Source organism: Mus caroli, unplaced genomic scaffold (assembly GCF_978045245.1).
Source record: "Mus caroli unplaced genomic scaffold, Mus_caroli_1 scaffold_2, whole genome shotgun sequence".
In the NCBI taxonomy this organism is placed as follows: domain Eukaryota; kingdom Metazoa; phylum Chordata; class Mammalia; order Rodentia; family Muridae; genus Mus; species Mus caroli.
This window is the reverse complement of record NW_028227257.1, coordinates 22,438,985-22,460,562: the sequence shown is the minus strand read 5'-3', so window position 1 is coordinate 22,460,562 and position 21,578 is coordinate 22,438,985. Positions and strand designations below refer to the sequence as shown.

At 45.1% G+C, this 21,578-nt stretch overlaps 1 protein-coding gene and 1 pseudogene across 2 annotated transcripts in view; one reads left to right on the top strand and one right to left on the bottom strand.

The window, feature by feature from the left end:
• The window catches only part of Samhd1 (SAM and HD domain containing deoxynucleoside triphosphate triphosphohydrolase 1), a 39,322-nt gene extending 29,040 nt beyond the window's left edge, over positions 1-10,282 (bottom strand). Inside the window, exons 1-3 of one of the 2 annotated variants that reach the window (XM_021155903.3) lie at positions 9,909-10,282; positions 4,893-4,959; positions 1,595-1,667 (exon numbers count right to left, since the gene is read on the bottom strand). In XM_021155903.3, coding sequence (XP_021011562.1) covers positions 1,595-1,667; positions 4,893-4,959; positions 9,909-10,212 — 444 coding nt within the window. In that variant the 5' untranslated portion in view covers positions 10,213-10,282. The remainder of the gene's footprint in view (positions 1-1,594; positions 1,668-4,892; positions 4,960-9,908) is intronic. The other variant, XM_021155904.3, reaches the window with a different exon arrangement.
• Positions 10,283-19,670: 9,388 nt separating this feature from the next.
• LOC110289407 (ethanolamine-phosphate cytidylyltransferase pseudogene) lies at positions 19,671-21,191 on the top strand (annotated as a pseudogene).
• The last annotated feature ends 387 nt before the right edge of the window (positions 21,192-21,578 follow it).

Below are 21,578 nucleotides of genomic sequence, written 5' to 3'. Positions count from 1 at the left end.
TGCTCCTCCAGAGGTTCTGAGTTCAATTCCCAGCAACCACATCTATAATGACATTTGGTCTCCTTTTCTGGCTTGCAGGCAAACGTGCAGGCAGAAGGCTGTACACATAACAAACAACAACAACAACAAACAAAAACCATACTCCTTTAATGTTGAGTATTAACTGGGGGTCATTTTTATTTTACTATTATTACTTGATAGGACTCCTTTCACAGTCACATGGTCCATTTATGACTCGTGGCAGCTGTATGACATCCTAGTCTGTTATCAGCCACCAAGGTAATACAGCTCCATTACTGTTCAGTGTCTACTGTATACACCAAGAAGAATGGGTAAGAGTCAGGACCAAAGCAGAGAAAGAATTCCCAGCACCCACATGAGCTCACAACCATCTCTAACTACGGTTCCAGAGGATCTGATGCCTTCTTCTGGCCTCCCTGGGCATCCTGTATAAAACTGGTCAACAGATATGCATGTAGGCAAAACACTTAAAAACATTTAATTAATTAAATGAAAACTAAACCTAAAACTTGCTGGATGTGTGGTATGTGTCTTCAATCCCTACACTTGGGAGGCAGAGTTACATGGATCTCTGTGAGTTGGAGGCCAGCATGGTCTACACAGCAAATGTCAGGCTCAGTGGGTAAAGACATTTGAAGCCAAGCCTCATGACCTAAGTTCTATTTTTAGCACCTACATAGTGGAGGGAGAGAACTGACTCCCAAAACTTGTCTTGTGACCACACTTGGGCTATTCTACTTGTACATACATGTACACACTCACACACACATACACACACAAACTTTACATGGTATCATAAATCAAAGTTTTGTTTGTTGTTTTGAGACAGGATGTAGTTTCAATAGAAATGGTCTCCATAGACTCATGTGTTGAAATGCTTGGCCCATAGGGACTGGCACTAATAGGTGTGGCCTTATTGAAATAGGTGTAGCTTTGGTGGGGGAAGCGTGTTACTATGAGGGTGGGTTTTGAGGTCTCACATATGCTCAAGCTACAGGCAGTGTGACACACAGTGTCCTTCTGCTGTCGAGGATCAAGGTGTAGAACTCTCAACTCCCTCTCCAGCACCCTGTTTGCCTGCATACCATCCCCTATGACAATAATGGACTAAACCTTGGAAACTGTAGGCCAACTCCAAGTAAATGCTTCCTTTATAAGAGTTACCATGGTCATGGTGTCTCTTCACAGCAATGACACCCTAACTAAAACACAGGTTCCTCTGTGTAGCCTTGGCTGTCCTAGAACTCTCTCTGTAGACCAGGCTGGCCTCAAATTCAAAGATCTACCCAGTTCTGCCTTCCAAATGCCGGGACTAAAGGTATATAACATTACACCTGGCTGTTGGAGTCTGTCCTAATTACTGTTCTATTGCCATGACAAAGGCAACCTATAAAAGAAAGCATTTAACTGGGGTCTGGAAATTTCAGAGTGTTAGAGACTGCGATCAAATCAAAGCTTTCAGTTACAATACAGTATCGTCTCCCATTTATACCACGTAAATGCTGTTCATACACATTTCTCCCACCCTCATTACATTATGTACAGTAAATGCATTCACACACTCACTCCTCACCTTCATTAGATCAATCCGAGACTGACTCAGCTGCTGGATACATTCTATCATCTTCTTCCTCTCCTCCAAGGAACTAAAATTGAAACAATGTAAATAGATATATCAATCCTTGCTAAATAAGTATTCCAGGTGTCCTGGGAGCACATGGGCAGCTCTAAAGCATCTGCACCAATAAAAAGAAAGAGCAGCTTAGAAGGAACAATCAGTTAGGAACTCAAATGCACTCTTAGAAACTTTCTTTGTTCCCATAAGGAGTGCTAGGTCACAAAGAAGGCCCCAAAATGTCAATGCTGCTGACAAAGTCCTAGAATGAAGGTCCAGGCCAGATTCTTAAACAGAAAGCTCAACTCCACATTCCTCAGACTTCTCAGTGTGGGTTTCTGATTGAGCCACTACTTCCCATCTCTGTCTGATGGTCAACTGATGGGGGCAAAGTGTGTCTAGTTCCCACTAAAGCAGAAGAGGTCTGCCTCAGCTCAAGGACCACACCCTTCAGACTCTCATAAAACCCACTCGCTTTTCTGCCAGGCTGCCTGCTGCTCTCTACTCTCAGCCGCAGCCCAGCAATCTGTCCCCAGTAAACCGTCTTCCTATCTCTGGAGTGATCTAGTTTGGCGTTTTGTTGCACTTGCTTACAAGAAGTTCCTTCTGAATCAAGAAGGTCCACCCAGGCTTCTGCTGAGTTATCACCCAAGCGTGAACTAGTATCTAGAAGGGTTAACTTTGTACTTCACCTTCCACTATCTACAATGTTACAGCTCGGGACATAATCTCATGGTAATTGGACTTGGACCCCTCAGAATCTTGTAACATCGGGCTCCATTTGTAACTGCTCATTGGTCAAGCATAATAAACACACCTGTCTGAAATGTTAACACAAACAGCAAGAGGTAGGCATTAGTATCCCTGATACTGAGCTACTGTGTAATCCGGTTGAAAAAAACTTTTGCTAAAAGTCTTAGCGGGCCGGGCGGTGGTGGCGCACGCCTTTAATCCCAGCACTTGGGAGGCAGAGGCAGGCGGATTTCTGAGTTCGAGGCCAGCCTGGTCTACAAAGTGAGTTCCAGGACAGCCAGGGCTATACAGAGAAACCCTGTCTCGAAAAAAACCAAAAAAAAGTCTTAGCGGACTGAAGACAGAAGTATCACAATTGGCCTCTGTTGTACTGAAACCCACAGCAATAACAAAATCTAGGAGGGATTTTTTTTTTCAGAATGTACAGAGACATAATTAAGCAGATAAATTAAAAAGGAACAAAATTAATACACCTTAGAGTGTGTGTGTGTGTGTGTGTGTGTGTGTGTGTGTGTGATCCCCATAGCCTAAGCTGGCCCAGAACTTAGTGTGTAGCTTAGGCTCACCTGGAACTTACAACCGTCCTCCCAAGTACTAGGGTTACAGGATGAGCCATCATCATATGCATGTTTAATATAACAATGTTTACTATCTGGAAAAATCTTCAGAAATCAGCATTTAATCAAAAATTGAAGAAATACAAAAAGTGTTTGTCTAAACAGGAGCCACATAAAACTCAGAGTCCAGAGCAAGAGCTTAGATACAGGAAATTTATTTGGGAGCATAGAGCCTGGAAACAGCAATTGGGGGACTGGGAAAGATGAAAGAACTGGGAAAGATGAAAGAAGAAATAAGCCAGGCGGTGGCAGCAAAGGGCTTTCATCCCAGTACTCGGGAGGCAGAGAGGCAGGTGGGTCTTGCTCAGCCTTGCTGTTCCTTGTGTAAGGTCGACAGCACGCATGCCTATGCATATGTACCTATGTAGATAGTATCATAAAAGAACTAAACATTTTTTTTAAAGATTTATTTATTCTATGTAAGTACACTGTTGCTGTCTTCAGACACCCCAGAAAAAGGCATCAGATCTCATTATGGATGGTTGTAAGCCACCATATGGTTGCTGGTTACTGGTATTTGAAGTCAGGACCTTCGGAAGAGCAGTCAGTGCTCTTAACCGCTGAGCCATCTCTCCAGCCCCAGAACTAAACATTTTAAATTCATCACAATGAGAAGATTTCAATTATGTGTCTGCGTGTGGGTCTGTGTGGAGTGGAGGCCTGTGGGTCTGGCCTCTGTGGAGGCCAGAGGTGGGTGTTAGGCATAGAGCTAGAGTTACACACACATGCTGCCAAGGAGACTGGTGTGGATGCTGGGAAATGACCTGGGGATCCTCTAGGACAGGAAGTGCTCCTAACCTCTGAGCCACATCTCTGGCCCTCACTTAATCTAATTTTAGATAACTTAAACAAACAACAGATGGCTACAGTACAAGCTAACACAAGTCTAAAAAGCCCCATGGACTCCATCTCAGAGGCAGAAGGCAGGGTACAAGAAACCCACTGTAGTTCCTTTTGGATTCGCCTCTCTTGTTAACTCCCAGAAGAGTGCCTAGGACCAAATGTACTTCCCATAAACATCTGCTAAACAAATCAATGGTGTTTGGGTCTTTGAGGAAAAAAGTCAGAAGAAAGTCCACCCGTTCACAGGTAATAAGGTAAACTGATGGGTAACCGAGACAGGTAAGATGGGTTAGAAAAAGGCCAAGTAAAAGCCCTGAACTCTGTGACCCAGGCAAGTTTCTAAGGCAGTGAAGGCCCTCTGCTGATGCTGTTTCACACTGTGCTTCCACTCTCAAAGTTCTAAAGCACAGGATCTGATAGAACTCAGGCTGAGTCTTTGGTTTTACTCTTAGTTCACAGTCACCACAAACACGGAACTGCTGTCAATTATGAAAGAGAGAAAAGACCACTTTTAAAGCACACATAAACACTGAACACTCAGCTAAGATCTTTAAAAGAATGGCATCTCTACCTTAGACCCCAGAACCTCCAGCCATATACAGAAACATATACATATGTGTGTGTACAAAGCTATCATGGGACAATTATGTTCTTTAACAGTTTACACACAAAGACACACCCCAGTCCTCAGACAGCCTTAAGACCTACAAAGAGGGCGGTAACTTTGACTTTTCTTGCTAATGTTTTCCCTGCTCGTTCCAATACATTTCTAGTGCATATAATTCAATTAGTCTGAATTTGAGAGTAAAAAGTTGGTCACTACAAACTTCATGAACTCTTGTTGGCAAAGCTCTTTGAAATGGAAACTAACCACAAGCCCCGCACAGCAGAAACAGCAAGCCAGGGATTGTTTTAAAGCCTGCCGCTGTGCTGAACCTGCCGCTGTGCTGAAATGAGCACGGGTGAACCCCAAGCTCTTGGGCTTTGTTCCCAAACAGTGAAGGAAGTGCATCTGGCCTCACTATGTGTCTCCTTATCCTTACCTTACTCCCAGATCTTCCAGACGATCCTCATCCAAAAAGGGCAGGAACGAGCCGGTGATTTTATTTTCTATGGAAAAGGAAAAGGTAAACTAGATATTTATAGCATGTATTTTCCTGTGCCTTTCAGTTTGAATCTATCAGAATTTGCTCAGCTTGTATGGACTAAGAACTCATTGCAGTGAATCATGTGATCTACAGCCAGCCTTCTACAGCTACCGGTTCCTCGTTTATGGTATTAATGGAAAATATTCAGAAAAAAAAAAGTACATCTGTACTGAACATGTAAACACTTCTGTACATTACTGTAGATAACACGTAAAAATACAGTATAACAACTATTTACATTTCATGTGGTATTATAAGTAGTGCAGAGATGATGTATAGTTTACGGATGTGGGTGTACAGAGGTTAGATGCAAACACGGTCATTTTATGGAACGGACTTAAGCATCAGATTTAAGTTACATGCTTGGGTCTTAGAACAAATGCTTTTCAGGTATTAGGACACAAATGCATCATTCTTTAAATACACACACATATATATTTGATATTGTATACATTTATAAAGTATAAATCACAAATCATTTAAAATATACTAAATATATATTTAATTTGTATGTGTGTTGTATGTGTGCACCAGGACTGGACACATGGAAGGCATCGAGGGTCTTTACCACAATCTGCCTGCCACTCTGAGACAAGGTCTCTTTGCTGACCCTGGGGCTTGCATTTGTCTAGGTTGGAAGCCAGTAATTGCCAGGATCCCTTCCTGTCAACATCCCACCACAGAAGGGACTACTAGTGTTTAAAGGTGACACTCATCTTGTTATGTGAGTACTGTGATCTAAACTCCAGATTGGAGTAATCATTCCTACACAAAGAACTCTCTCTCCAGCCCGCCCTCCCTCCCTCCCTCCCCACTCCCTCCCTCCCTCCCTCCCCCCTCCCTCCCTTAGGTAGTTGTTTGTTTAGGTTTATGAAGCAGGGTCTCACTATGTTGTTCTAGCTATCCTGAAATCCATGCAGAGCAGGCTGGCCTCAAACTCAACACAAATCAACTTGCCTCTGCCTCCTAAGTGCTAGGAGTAAAGGGATGTACCATTATGCCTGGGCGTGTGTGCATGTGTGCACGAATCTTGCCTCATAGCTAGGTTGGCCTCCAGAGGTCAAAACTTAAAAAGTTACTAAGGCCGGGTAGTGGTGGCGCATGCCTTTAATCCCAGCACTTGGGAGGCAGAGGCAGGCGGATTTCTGAGTTCGAGGCCAGCCTGGTCTACAGAGTGAGTTCCAGGACAGCCAGGGCTATACAGAGAAACCCTGTCTCGAAAATCCAAAAAAAAAAAAGTTACTAAGGATTAAACCCAGGTCTTTGTGCATACTAGACAGGTAACCTGCCAAACCCGGCCAATACCATACTTTCCATACATTACTTTTAAAATCTTATCTAGGCGACTTATTTGTGACAAAAGCAACGGAAACCGAAAGTAAAACCTAATTATATTTGTGAGTTCTGCCAAATCAGCAGCTTCCTGTTTTTTAAAGCCAGCGCTGGCAGCAGGGTTAGAGAAGGACATTTAAATCAATTGTTCTTAGAACCATCCACTTCAAACCAGAAGAAAAATACCCAGAGTTTTAGTTCTAAAACTCCTTTGAAAGCAAACAATCCCCGGTGTTTGGAAAGAATTATATATACATACATGTACTTTTTTTATCTTTCTAAACAGTTAATTAATTCTACCTCTTCTGGAGCTCAGATTCTACAACTCTGGACTCTTATTTTCACATAAACAAAAACCTTTTTTAAATTAACAAGAAAAAATGAGGCAGTGTTCTTCTGAAAAATAAAAGTTGGAGTGAAAACAGTACTTTTGTATTTTTTTTTCCTATCATGAAAAACAGTTTACTCAAGGTAAAAAGTCCAAATAATATTACGTAGCAAATACCACCAATTCACTTAAGTGCAATCTGATACCTACTGTTTAACACTGTGAGGTAACAGATGTATCTCTATACAATGATGCAAATTTATATAAAAAAGATTGTCATATAACCAATTTTTCCCACCCAATATCCTAAACTTAGTTCTCAGTGATGAAAGCCTGTATCTTTCTTAGTGGATACTTTGTATTCTACAACATATACCAATTGGAATCCATTTGGGGTGTGCGTGCACGCACCTGTGTAGGGGTGCATTTGCACATCTGTGCATCTGCTTGTTGGGAGCTGGGGGTCAATGTCAGGCGTCTTCCTTCCCTCCTCCTCTACCCAGTATTTTTCTAAGATTTATTCACTTCGTATTTATGTGTATGTGTACCCAGGTGAGTTTATGTATACATTTCAGAGACAGTGCTTGGCCAGCAAACCTCAGGAACTTTCTTTCTCCTGCCCCCTCACCTCTGGGATTATCAGCATGCACCACTACACCCAACTTTTTGTGTGGGTGGTAGAATTCGGAACACATGCTTGCATGGTTACTGACTGATTGGGGGTGTGACTCAGTGGCACAGTCCACACAGAGCATGAACAAAGCCCTGGGTGCGATCCTCCATATAAACACACACACACAAAAGCCTACCCCTCCCTAAAAGGCTTATAAATGTGTATAGCAGTCCTTCATACAAAGTACAGACATAATAAATGTCAGCCATAACTATTCACTGTAAGTCAAAGCATTGCCAAACAGCCCATAGTTGACCTAACGGGCACTTCTATCAACCTTACTGGTTATACATATTTCATCTAACATTTTTTTTAATTATTAAATTATAACCCAGTATTTTAATAATTAGTATTGCGCGAGAGCTGCTTTATTTCTTTCCTGGTTGTTTGTCAATGGTCTTTTGCTTTTTTACTTATTATTTTTTTTAAGATTTATTTATTTATTTATTTATTTAATGCATATGAGTACACCATTGCTCTCTTCAAACACACCAGAAGAGGGCATCAGGTCCCATTAGAGATGGCCGTGAGCCACCATGTGGTTGCTGAGAACTGAACTCAGAACCTCTGGAAGAGCAGTCAGTGCTCGTAGCTGCTGAGCCGTCTCTGCAGCCCTGCTTCGTTTTCTACTGACGAGATGTTTTTCTCTTGCCTTAGTTGATTTTCTAATTTTGGCTATGTTCTCCAATGGTGTTTTGTTTTGAGATAAGATCTCATTATCTAGTCTAGGACAGCTGAAGACCTGAGACTGGAACCTGAAGTCTTGTCAGAACACCATTTCAGAAATAACTGGAATGAATTCTGGAATCCAAAGACTTAACCTTTAAAAAAATCCAACTCTGCATTTTTTTTTTTTTTTTGGTCTAATAATGTGACTTTGGAAAGTTACTTAACATCTTTGGTTATCAAAACATCATCTGGGGCTGGAGAGATGGCTGATCAGCAAAGGGCACACACTGTTCTTGGGGAGGAGTGAGGTCAGCCCTCAGCACCCACTTTAGTTAGGCCAGTCACAGCTCCTGAACTCCAGCTCCAGAGGGTTGGCTGCCCTCTTAAGGCTTCGACAGACACTGTACTCATCATACGCATACCCCCTACCAGCATCCCCATAAAAACATAACTAAAAATAAAAACAGAGCCAGAAGAGATGGTTCCGTGGTTAAGAGCACTCACTGCTCTTGCAGAAGGCTCAGCTTCAGTTCTCAGCACCCCTGTGGCAGCAACTCCATCACGGAGTCACTCCAGTCTGGCCTCAAGGACCCCAGGCACATACATGGTGCACACATATACATAAAGGCAAAACATGCATATATATATAAAGTTAAAATGAAATCTTGCCAGGTGTGGTGGCCTACACTGTTAATCCCAGTACTCAGGAGTCAGAGGCAGGTGGATCTCTGAGTTCGAGGCTAGGCTGGTCTATCAATCTAGTTCCAGGACTAGATCGATAGGACTAGGGGACTACATAAGACAGGCCCTGTCTTACCCCACCCCCACCCCCAAAGTTACTCTTCTGTAGAGGGAGAGAAAAAAGAAACGTGAGTTCCTATTTTTAAGCTTTCTTTCTTTCTTCCTCCCCGCCCCCCCTCCCCCCCAGCTGAGTACCGCACCCAGGGCCTTGCGCTTGCTAGGCACTCTACCACTGAGCTAAATCCCCAGCCCCTTTTTAAGCTTTCTTAATGTCAGTCCTTCAATTAGGCACATGGGGCTCCACCCCACAAGAAGTAAAGTTCACTGAATTTGAAAATCATAACAACGGAGGGGCCACTTTCCAAGCGAACACCTCCGGGAATCATACAAGGGGTTAAGCTTCACAGCCACCACCAAAAAAAAAAAAAAAAAAAAAAAAAGTTGAGTAGATTCAAAGTGTTGACGGGAGCATGACCAAGAACTAGAAGCATCCCTTAATATTCTTGAGTGGCCAAGTTGTGGAATGTTGGGGTTTCAGTGGTCAAGTGAATAACCTGTTCTTATGTTGGAAGAGAAATTCGCTTAGTAGCATTCTGCAAATACAATGAGCACATACTGAACCCTACTAGGCTATTATGATAGTCAGTGAGAATCCAGAGATTAAGTACCTTCCCTCCCCTTTAAGGAAAACCCCAAATTCCGGGACCAGCTTAAGAGTTAAACTTAAAAGCGTTCAAAATCTCTCATGGGGGCCAAGTGTTCCGGGAGCTGCGGTTAGCACAGAGGGGTCTCCCAAGCCAGGTGAGCCTGAAAGACCGCAAGCCACAGCCGGAGGTCTGGGGTAAAGTCTTCTAAGAAGGGCGGGGATCGCTCCTGGCAGAAGTGACAAGTTCCCGAAAAGACCCTTCTACCAAACCTCCCTGGGCCTCTACTAGGTTCGCCACCCAGAGTGAGCCGATGGGCTTGCACTTCACCTGTGCCAACCTTGGGTAGCCCGTCTGTTCGCATCCCGTCCGGGCGCCTCCCTCTCCAGATTCGGGTTCCCGCCAGCCGCTTCCCCCAGAGACCTCCGCTCGGCGAGCCTCCCCCTTAGGGTGTCTCCCACGTGAACTCTCCCCGCTCGGCCCCAAGGTGGCCATCCTTCGTCCCCGTCCCTCAGGCCCGCTACCTCTGAACATGTCCAGCACTTTCTTCTCTCGGAAACCACGATTCTCTAAGAAGGAGCACACGTCCTCCGGATCCCAGGTTCGGAGGTCGCTATTTTGGAAGTCGTCGTCTGCAGACAGATTAGCTGTTGCAGGAGGAGTGCTCGGTGGCGTCCGTGGGCTGCCATCGCAGCGGGGCCGCTTAGCTGGCTGCTCCATGGGTGCGCTCTGCATGGCTACCTCCGACACCCGGGGCTGCGAAGTTAAGTACCGCGGCACCGGCTCGCGCGCAGCCGCACTGACACCACACCCCAAAAGCAAGTCCATTCAGTTTTGCCAGCCTCCAGGCCTACTGCGCAGGCGCCCCGGACATCAGCCCTGGGAGCGTGGCCTCCCTGGGGCGCTCGCGCCCGGCCCCTTGCGCAAGCGCAATGCCTACACCGTCGCCCTCAACTCCGCCCTTGTGTTTCTCCGAAAGGGCGGAGTTATTAGAAAAGCAAAACTGAGTTGTGGCTAAGAGTGGAGACTAGTGAGGACCAGGCCAAAGAGGACATCTGGGACTAAGGAAGGTTCACCATGCTCCAAATTAAAAGGGTCTTCTGGTGAACTGCAGCTATCTTCCTCGAAACAAATACTGCCAGGTTTCAAACACTCCAAGCTGTAAACTTGTTAAAAAACAAAAAACAAAACCTATAAGGCAACAAAGCTGCCAGACTTATCCCAGAGCAGAAAACAATGGACAAGGGACTGGCCCAACTGGAAGACCCTGAAGTGATTGTCAGCTGGTTGTCGGACTGTACTGTTAGATTTCATAGATTCACAGTTAGTTGGCAGCGGACCGCCCTATTATTTCCAAATAGACAGTATTTTTACTAATTACTAGTCAGTGTCCAAATAGCAGGCTTTTTTTTTTTTTTTTTTTTTTTTGGCTTTAAGCCATTTTGGGACAGACCCCAAACTTCCCCATAAATCCTTATCCATCCATTACTAGTACAACGACCACTAATTTATGACACCTTTTCAGAAACCAAGACACATACACATCTAGGTATTTTAACATCAGGCAGTACAAATGAGATGTTTAGTGGTGAGCCCGACAGCTGTAAGTGATGCTCAGGCATAAAATACAAGCTTGAGAGCCGGGTGTGGTGGCTCACGCCTTTAATCCCAGCATTTGGGAGGCAGAGGCAGGCTGATTTCTGAGTTTGAGGCTAGCCTGGTCTACAAAGTGAGTTCCAGGACAGCCAGGGCTACACAGTGAAACCCTGTCTCGAAAAAAAACCAAAGACAAAACAAGAACAAAAACAAAAACAAAAACAAAACAAGCTTGAGGCCCAATGTTCAATACCCAGCACCGAACAGACAAACTAGAAATCGTATGAACCAAAGTATTCTTAGCAAACAATACTGATGTGATCAGGGCCCTGTTCTAAAGGCTTTACAAACATTCATTTAACAAATTTCAGATGTAGGAAAGTGAAGTATAAAAAGCTGGGATAGAGGGCTGGAGAGATGGCTCAGTGGTTAAGAGCACTGGCAGCCCTTCCAAAGGTCATGAGTTCAATTCCCAGCAACCACATGGTGGCTCACAATCATCTGTAATTGGATCCTATGCCCTCTTGTGCTGTGTCAAGGACAGTATGGTCATGTACATAAAATAAATAAATCTTTAAAAAAAAAAAAAAAGCCGGGAGCTGAGAAACAACAGAGACTGGGCTTGCTGCAAAAGACCATGCTCTTACTAAATCATGTGCTGCCTTAGTCAGTACTCTCTAGAGGAACAGATGTTAGAGTAAATATTTATGTGTGTGTTTAAAAGGGATTTATACAGGATTTAGTTCATGTAGTCCAACAATGGCTGCGAGACTCTGGAAAAGGCCAAGAATGTGGTAACTGTTGGGTCCAGGAGGCTGATTGTCTGTCATAATAGTCCCAGCCTGGCACTGGAGTCCTGGAGGAGTCCTGGAGAGCTGCTGGCCCTCTGTCTACATTAGAATCCCAAAGGAGTTGGCTTTTGTCCAAAAGGAAAGCCACAGGACTGGCATAGATGAATGTGCTAGTGAGAGCGAGAGCAAGCAGGCAAAGGAGCTCTTCACTGTCTCTCATATCTCTTCATCTGGGCTGCCAGCAGAAGAACCAGAAGATTTAGGACGGGTCCTCCCGTTTCAAATAATCTAACAATCTAATAATTCCCGGAGCAGTCTAGTTGTCTAGCCAAGATTGGTCATCACCCTAGCGGCCCCTCCCTTTGTTATTTATTTATTGAAACAGGCTCACTGCATAGCCTCACTGGGCTTTGAGTTCAGGAACTTCTTCAGGCTCCAAACTGCTTAGATTACACGTCTTATCCACCACACTATTGCATATATTGGTTGTTTTTAATTTTTGTTTTGTTTTTTGAGACAGGCTGTCATTATTTAGCTCTAGCTGTCCTGGGACTATGTAGACCAGGCTGGCCTTGAACTCCCAGAGATCTGCCTAGGACCTGTTGCATGGATCCACTGTATATTTTTAAATGAAAACTTGTGTGTGTGGATATGTGTGCCATGGTGCAGATCAGAAGACAACTTGGAGTTGTTGGCCCAAGTGATCAGGTTTAGCTCCTCAAACTTGGCAACTGTGAGTTCTATCACTAGTTTTTGTTATTTACATAGCATAGGGTTTCTTTCCTTTTAAAGATTTATTTAGTTAGTTTATATGAGTACATTGTCACTGTCTTCAGACACACCAGAAGAGGTCGTCAGTTCCCATTACAGATGGTTGTGAGCCATCATGTGGTTGCTGAGAATTGAACTCAGGACCTCTGGAAGAACAGTCAGTGCTTTTTTTTTTTTTTAAGATTTATTTATTTATTATATATAAGTACACTGTAGCTGTCTTCAGACACTCCAGAAGAGGGCGCCAGATCTCGTTGTGGATGGTTGTGAGCCACCATGTGGTTGCTGGGATTTGAACTCTGGACCTTCGGAAGAGCAGTCGGGTGCTCTTACCCACTGAGCCATCTCACCAGCCCCCAGTCAGTGCTCTTAACCTCTGAGACATTTCTCCAGCCAGCATAGGGTTTCTTCTATTCCAGGCTAGTCTCAAATTCACCGCTTGGCTAAGGATGGCATTGAACTTGTAATTCTTCTACTTCCTCTTCTGTGGTTTGGGGTTACAGTGTGTGCCCCGTACCGATTTCTATGGTGTAGGAGATCACACCTTAGTCTCATGCAAGGTGGGCAGGCAGTCTGCCAACTAGTTTACATTTCTAGCCCCCACTGCCCGCTTTTCTTTTAAATTGGGGTTTTATCTTAAAATCACGTTCTCTTAATTAACCCAACATTTCCAATTACAGTCCCTACAGATTCAAAGCAGGGAGTATAGGGAAAGGCTGCATTTGGACAGGAAGTCAGGCCAGGAAAACGTGTTCCACCCTGTCAAGAGGGTACTTGGTGAAAACATCCCACAGTTGTCAATACTCAGAAACTGAAACAAGAAACTAAAAGAGGTGTCTCTTCAGTCTGCCACGGCTGATCTGACTCGTGCTTAAACGATTTATGGGAAAGTCTTTCTCCATAGCATTAGGCAATGAAAAGTGATACAAACAGGGTTTGAACTTGAGCCCATTGGATTTGCCTGCTCTACATGGCCTAGCAAGATGACTTAATGGGTAAAGGCACGTGCTGTGCCATCATAGGAATTGGAGTTTGAGTCTAAGACCCTGCAGAAGGGTTCAGCTCTACTCAGAGTCCTGGTGACCTGGTTGCACTTAGTCATCCCGCAGCCTGGGAAAGCAATGTTATCAAAACAAAGGAGCCCTACCCTCACTGAGAGGAACCACTGCCCAAGTTAATCCCTTCCCACGGTTAGTAGTAGCAAGTCAAAACATCAACCCATTGTTAAGACTCATTTCGCCAAAGTCCTCCCTATTCCAAGAAATTTGTTCGGGACCTCTGACTGGCACAGCCAGATGAACTGTGCAGTTTTGGTCCTGGCTGCAGGAGGCTGGTGACTTCTCCATCTCCCCCACAACCGACCATCATCACCCTTCATGACTTGCTGTTTTACTTCCTCTTCGTCCTTCACTAAACGTGGCTTCCTGAAGATGCTTTCTCCACCTATGCAAACTTCAAAGCCAACCCCAAATTCTTAAAATAAATAAATAAAAAATAAACCCCAGCTCTTAAGAAGGCAGAGAGAGGCGCGGGGGGTGGGGTGGGGGGATCTTGAGTTCAGGAGCGCCTGATCAACATAGTGAGTCCCTGTTTTAACAGCAACCACACAAAGCTCAGAGGGTGAGAATGCTTGCTGAGCAGGTAGGAAGACCTGCATGGGGCTCAGCACATCTGTAACTCTGGCAGTGGGAAAAGGGCAGAGAGCGGGGAGAGAGAGCCTTGTTAGTTGTCATGGTGCGCATCTGTAATTCCAGCACTCATGAGGCAGAGGCAGGGGCATCTCTGTGAGCTTGAGGCCAGCCTAGTATACCTAGCAAGTACCAGGCTAGCCGGACCACATAGTTGTAACCTTCTCAGCCTTGAGGAAGCTAAGCAGACCTTGAACATTTGCCACGACAGGTCTTATCAACCTGGACAGAGACATCTGCCTTGGTTACAGTTACAGGTTCCCATGGGAACTTAGCTGTTTGGGCTGCTGTGCTGACCTTGCTCTGCAACATACTCCAGCTGAAGCAGGGGATGGGTTTTGTGGTCTTTCCTTTTATAAATGCAAAGCTTATTATTAAACTTTGAGCCTTGATCAGAACACAGACTTAGCTTCATGCTTCTTTCATCCCCCTCCCACCACCACCACCTTTTTTCATTTCTAGCCCTCCTTTTCAGGTTAACCCCTTTCAACTGTAGGCCGCTGGATGGCTACACATAGTGAGACCTAGTCTTTTAAAAAAGGGAGGGGGGAATAATGCAAAGAGTGATAGAACAGGACCCGACATGTGATCCTCTGGCCATTCCATGTACACAGGGGCACACACATGAACATGTAGCAGAGCCATGGTATCTGGCATGAATTTTGGAGTGATGGCATCTAGGCTTTGAAGTAGCCTTTTGTAAATAGTGATTGATAGCTGAGATTTATGGAGTTGTTCTTCCTAAGAATTCACAGAGATGTTGCATAGCTTAGTCCCCAGACATACCTGGTAAACCAAGAGGGAAGCTACACCCAAGAAAAAGCAAGAAATCAATCTTCTCACAACAAACGCCAACGAAGAGAACCACACAAAAATGATTCCACCTCTAACAACAAAGATAACAGGAAGTAATGATCATTGGTCCTTAATATCTCCCAACATCAATGGACTCAATACCCCAATAGAAAGACATAGGCTAACAGATTGGATACGTAATCAGGACCCAGCATTTTGCTGCATGCAGGAAACACACCTCAGTGACAAAGACAGACACTACCTCAGAGTAAAAGGCTGGAAAAAATTTTTCCAAGCAGATGGTCCCAAGAAACAACCTGGAGTAGCCATTCTAATATCCAATAAAATAGACTTTCAACCAAAAGTTATCAAACAAGACAGGGAAGGACACTACGTACTCATCCGAGGAAAAATCCACCAAGATGAACTCTCAATTCCGAATTTCTATGCCCCAAATGTCAGGGCACCCACATTTGCAAAAGAAACGTTGCTAAAGCTCAAAGCACACATTGAACCTCACACAATAATAGTAGGAGATTTCAACACTCCACTCTCACCAATGGACAGATTATGGAAACACAAACTAAACAGAGACACAGTGAAACTAACACAGTTATGAATGAAATGAATTTAACAGATATCTATAGAACATTTCATCCACACACACAAAAAGATTATACCTTCTCAAAACTTCATGGTACCTTCTCCAAAAGTGACTATATAATCCGGCATAAAACAAACCTCAACAGATACAAGAATATTGAACTAATCCCATGTACTCTATCAGACCACCACTGACTAAGACTGGTCTTCAATAACAACAGAAACAATAGAAAACCCACATACACATGGAAGCTGAACAATGCCCTACTCAATGATAACTTGGTCCAGGAAGAAATAAAGAAAGAAATTAAAGATTTTCTAGAATTTAGTGAACATGAAGACATGACATACCCAAACTTATGGGACACAATGAAAGTAGTGCTAAGAGGAAAACTCATAGCTCTGAGTGCCTCCAAAAAGAAACTAGAGAGAGCACACACTAGCAGCTTAACAGCACACCTGAAAGCTCTAGAAAAAAAGAAGCAAACACACCCAAGAGAAGTAGACAGCAGGAAATAATTAAACTCGGGGCTGAAATCAACCAAGTAGAAACAAAGCGTCAAAGAATCAACTAGGAGCTGGCTCTTTGAGAAAATCAACAAGATAGATAAACCCTTAACCAAATTAACTTGTGGGCACAGTGACAGTAAAGTCTCATACAGCTGAGACTTGCTTAGGTAATGGTTCTTTCAGACAACTCCTAGTTCAGTATCTGGAAATGGACTTGCTCAAAGTGCCTTTTGTGTAACTCAGAACACCAATATGTACATATATCACATACATACACATAGTATTTAGTTAGGGCTGGGGTATATCTCACTGGGTAGTGTCTAAGTCCATGATGGGCTCAGACAGACAGAGATAACAGCTGAGTCAAACATTTCATGTTTGCTGTAGTTTCTATAACTTTTAATCCTCATAAGAGTTTCCTTCAGTGCTTATTCTAGCGTTAAGTTTATATGGTTATTAATACATTTTCATTCATTCATCAAATATGAGTGTTTATTGGATACTTAGAATTTGCCTGGCTCTGCTCTGTATAGCTAGAACACATCAATAAACTGTATAGACAAAAATCCCTGCTTCCTGAAATTCACATTCTACTGGCAAGGCCAGCAGTGAACAATAATGTAATTCACAATAGGAGACTTTTCTAATATATCAGAAGCTGGTGCTGTAGAACATTATAGAGCAGGCTAAGATACCAGGAGGAGAGAGAGAGGGGGTCACCAGGTTGGGTAGGATGGTCAGGAGAGGTCTTTGGGATAGGTGATGTTTAAGCAGAGGTGATGGAGTTACCTCTCTGGCCTAGAAAGGCATTCCAGAAAGAGGAAGCAAGTCCCCCTAAGCAGAAGCATGGCTGGAGCTGAGAAATACCAAAGGTAAAGGAGGAAGCAGTGAGAGATGAGGTCAAAGAAGGAGCAGAGCGGGCTGGCAGGATGGCTCAGTGGTTAAGAGCTCTTCCTAGAGGTTCTGAGTTCAATTCCCAGCAACACATGGTGGCTCACAACCATCTGTAATGGAATCTGAAGCCTTCTTCAACAAGGTGGATGACCTCCATTCCTGGACTCGCTACTGTAGACATTATAAAAGGACTGACTCAGTCAGGTTATCTTTAACTCCTTTCGTCAAAAGGCCAGGTCTCATCCTCCTAAGAAAAGGCTGTATTCTGGACCAAGACCTCAGATGCTGTCCTATCCATGTAACAGATGAAGAAAGCACGGGACTTACTGGTCCAGGGTCACATTCAAAACAAGTACCCTGAAACTTGCACTTAATTAGCTTTGAAATTTTTTTCTATAGCTTAAAGCTAAGTAATAGCACTATTGCTTTTGAGAGATTACATGGCCAGACTATGGAGAGCCTGGTGTGGTCATGCACATCTTTACATCTTTAGTCCCAGCACTCCTGGAGGCGAAGACAGGTGGAGAGCTACATGAGTTTGAGGCCAAGCCTGGTCTACAAAGCAGGTTCCAGGACAGTCAAACAAAACAACATAAACTCTTTGTGAGGAGTTCGTCATAAGTCACATTTTAAATATTGTATGGGCTCCTAAACGCAACTGTAGTCACATCAGCCTGTCTTTTTTGGCAGTATGGATTTGCTTGGTAGTCTGAGGAACAACAGGAAGGAGACTTGTTGTTGCTACGGTTAGCTGATGTGAAGCATCCACAGAGCTCTGGAGGAAGTCACAGAGCTCTACTAGCTACTGTTGGTCTTTTGTGTTACTACAGCCTTGCTTTTCTAGATATTAATATAAATGTTATGTGCATGTATAACATAGCCCTTGGTGTCTGAGTTCTTTTAGTACATAGTTTGAGACTTATCTATGGTGTGTGCATATGACACTCATACTATGTATTTATACGTCAAAAACATCTAGATGCTGTGTATGAGAGAAAATAGGCAGTAAAACCTGTTCAGCTTTACACAGACATCATGCTTTCATGCAAATGATCTCATTTCTTTCCTACTGCCTATGCAAGAACATAGTTCTCACCGTAAAGGAAAGAAAAGCTACTTTATTCTGGATGTAAGTATGAGTGTCCACAGCCTGGAACACAGACTCGGACTGCCCAAAGACCACATGCCAATATGGCAACAGTTCAAGTTTTCATAGTAACAGAACAAGGAAAATTATGAATAAAATAGGTAAATACATTGTTGGAGATACCAGGTAGGCAGATTAGAGCAGACAGATCTACACTACAGCCTGAGATGCTATGTGATGATAGCTTTTGGGTTGGTGGAAGCAAGGGCCTGGTTGTACATTTCTAAAAGATTTGCCCCATAGTAACCATAGTAAAGATACCAGAACAAACACAGAGTGGGCTAATAAATGGTTATTTAGGGGGCCAAGATAGCCCAAGAAGATATGATGGTGTGTTCTCCACAGTCCCTGAAGTTTGTTGCTTATTTGCTTTTATCAGGAATAGGGAATGTTTAACGGTAGGTTCGTGCCCTGGTTTGTTTTGTTTTGTTTTGTTTTGTTTGTTTTTTGGTGGGGTGACTTAACTTTTTTTTTTAATGTCTAAATAAAATACCATTGTGTATACATCATTTTTTGTTTGTTTTTGTTTTTTGAGACAGGGTTTCCCTGTGTAGCCCTGGCTGTCTTGGAACTCACTTTGTAGACCAGGCTGGCCTCGAACTCAGAAATCCGCCTGCCTCTGCCTCCTGAGTGCTGGGATTAAAGATGTGCGCCACCGCGCCTGGCCGTTCTTAATCCATTCATCTGTTGATGGGTACCTAAGGCTGTTGGTCTCTTTTCTTGTTTTTGAGGTAATGTCTCATGTAGCCCAGGCTGGTCTCCAATTTGAACTTGTTATTGAAGTGACCTTGAATTTCCTGACCCTCTGTGCTGGACAGTCCTATATCAATTCCTTACAAGGTGAAGTCATCTGAGAGGTGGGAACCTCAATTGAGAAAATGCCTTATTAAGATCAGGCTGCAGGCAAGCCTGTGGGGACATTTTCTTAATTAGTGAGTGATGGGGGTGGGCCCAGGCCTGTAGGGGAAATCTTCCTGTGCACTGAGTACCTGCAGAGAGCTGAGGACAGTCCAGATGTTGGTATTGTTATTTTTATGAAGCATCACTTGTCCCAGTGTTGTGTCAACATTCTCCTCCATCACCTCTGACTGGTTTAATAAAGAGCTGATGGCCTATAGCAGGGCAGGAGGGAGAGGCGGGACATCCGGCAGAGGTAGGAACTCTGGGAAAGAATCAGGCATGGGAGATTCTGTAGCCAGACCCGGAGGAAATAACAGGTGCCTGGACTAAAGTAACAGGCCTCGAGGCAGGATGTAGATTACAATAAACAGGTTAACTAAGATAATGAGCTAGTTGGGAACAAGCCTAGCTATAAGGCCTAGTAATTCATTAAGCTTCTATGTCACTATTGGAACCCTGTGAGTTGAGACAGCCCTGCAGTACAACCCACTGTGGGTGGTGCCATCCTGGGTTGGTTGGCCTGGGTTCTATAAGAAAGCATGATGGACTGTGTGTCGCGGGAGCCGCCAGGCCTTGCAGAGTACCGGGGGCTCTGGTGCCATGATCCGGAACGGGCATGGGGCTGCCAGCGCTGCTGGGCTGAAGGGTCCGGGAGATCAGCGCACCGTGCGGGTGTGGTGCGATGGCTGCTATGACATGGTGCATTATGGCCACTCCAACCAGCTACGGCAGGCACGGGCCATGGGGGACTACCTCATCGTGGGCGTGCATACGGATGAGGAGATTGCCAAGCATAAGGGGCCCCCGGTGTTTACCCAGGAGGAGAGCTACAAGATGGTATAGGCCATCAAGTGGGTGGATGAGGTGGTGCCCGCTGCTCCCTGCGTCACCACCCTGGAGACACTGGACAAGCACAACTGTGACTTCTGTGTTCTCGGCAATGACATCACGCTGACCGTAGATGGCTGAGATACCTATGAGGAAGTGAAGCAGGCTGGGAGGTACAGAGAGTGCAAACGCACCCAGGGTGTGTCCACCACAGACCTCGTAGGTCGCATGCTGCTGGTGACCAAGGCCCACCACAGCAGCCAGGAGAGTACCGGGAATATGCTGACAGTTTTGGAAAGCCCCCTTACCCGACACCTGCCGGGGACACACTTTCCTCAGAAGTCTCCTCCCAGTGCCCTGGGGGGCAGAGGCCCTGGACAGGGGTGTCCCAGTTTCTACAGAGAAGATCATCCAGTTTGCTTCTGGGAAGGAGCCCCAGCCCGGGGAGACTTTGACCTGTTCCACATCGGGCACGTGGACTTCCTACAGGAGGTGCACAAGCTAGTCAAGAGGCCCTACACTTTGACCAGGAAGTAAACCGGTACAAGGGCAAGAACTACCCCATCATGAGCCTGCACGAGCGGACTCTCAGTGTGCTGGCCTGCCCGTATGTTTCAGAAGTGGTGACTGGGGCACCGTACTCCGTCACAGCGGAGCTCCTGAATCACTTCAAGGTGGACCTGGTGTGTCATGGGAAGACAGAGATTGTACCCGACAGGGATGGGTCTGACCCCTACCAGGAGCCCAAGAGAAGAGGCATCTTCCATCAAATTGACAGTGGCAGTGACCTCACTACAGACCTGATTGTGCAGAGGATCATCAAGAACAGGCTGGAGTATGAAGCACGAAATCAGAAGAAGGAAGCCAAGGAATTAGCCTTTCTGGAGGCCACGAAGCAGCAGGAGGCACCGCCTGGAGGGAAGATTGACTAGCTTCTGACCCGGAGATGTTGTTCACGCCCTTGCCCTGTGCCCATCTCTTCTCTTCCTGCCCAGCTCTGCTTCTGTGTCTTGATGTCAGCTCACACAATTCCAAAGGAAACTGGCCTTGCTGAGGGTGCTGCCTGCCTTCAAGGCACCCGCCTTGCAGCAGGCTCTCAGCCCTTCCCTCTGAGCTGCTCAGAGAGGGTAGCTAGCACAATGATGTGGCCCATGGGCAGGATAAGCAGATGCACCTGTGACTGACTGGAGACGTGTTGCTGTGTATCCCGGGCATCCATGGGTTCCAACTGCCACTGCCCCAGTCTTGGCCAGGGATACCCCTCCTGCCTGACTGAAAGCTGCACATCTGCCCACTTAGCTTTGGTTGAAAGGTCCAGAGGCTTTGGGGACCTCTGTTCCTGGGCCACCCTGCCCGTGGGCACCCTCTACCTTGGGGCATGTTCTAGCACCCCATTCCTGACTCCTGGAAGATGCACTTGCCCCGACAGCTGGGCAGCACAGCTGTCCTCTGCACAGACTGCCTGGTCCTCCTTGTATCTCCCTGGCTCAACTGAATAAAGCCTTGTGGGAAGCGCTCTGTGGGCTCCTGACCCCAGGGGTGGGGGGGTGGGGGGGGAAGCATGATGGTTTGTGCAGGAATAGAAACCCTAAGACAACTTCCTTCTTCCTCCACCTCCCAAATGCTGAGATTACCGAGGTGTACCACCATGCCCAGTTTTATGTTGTGCTG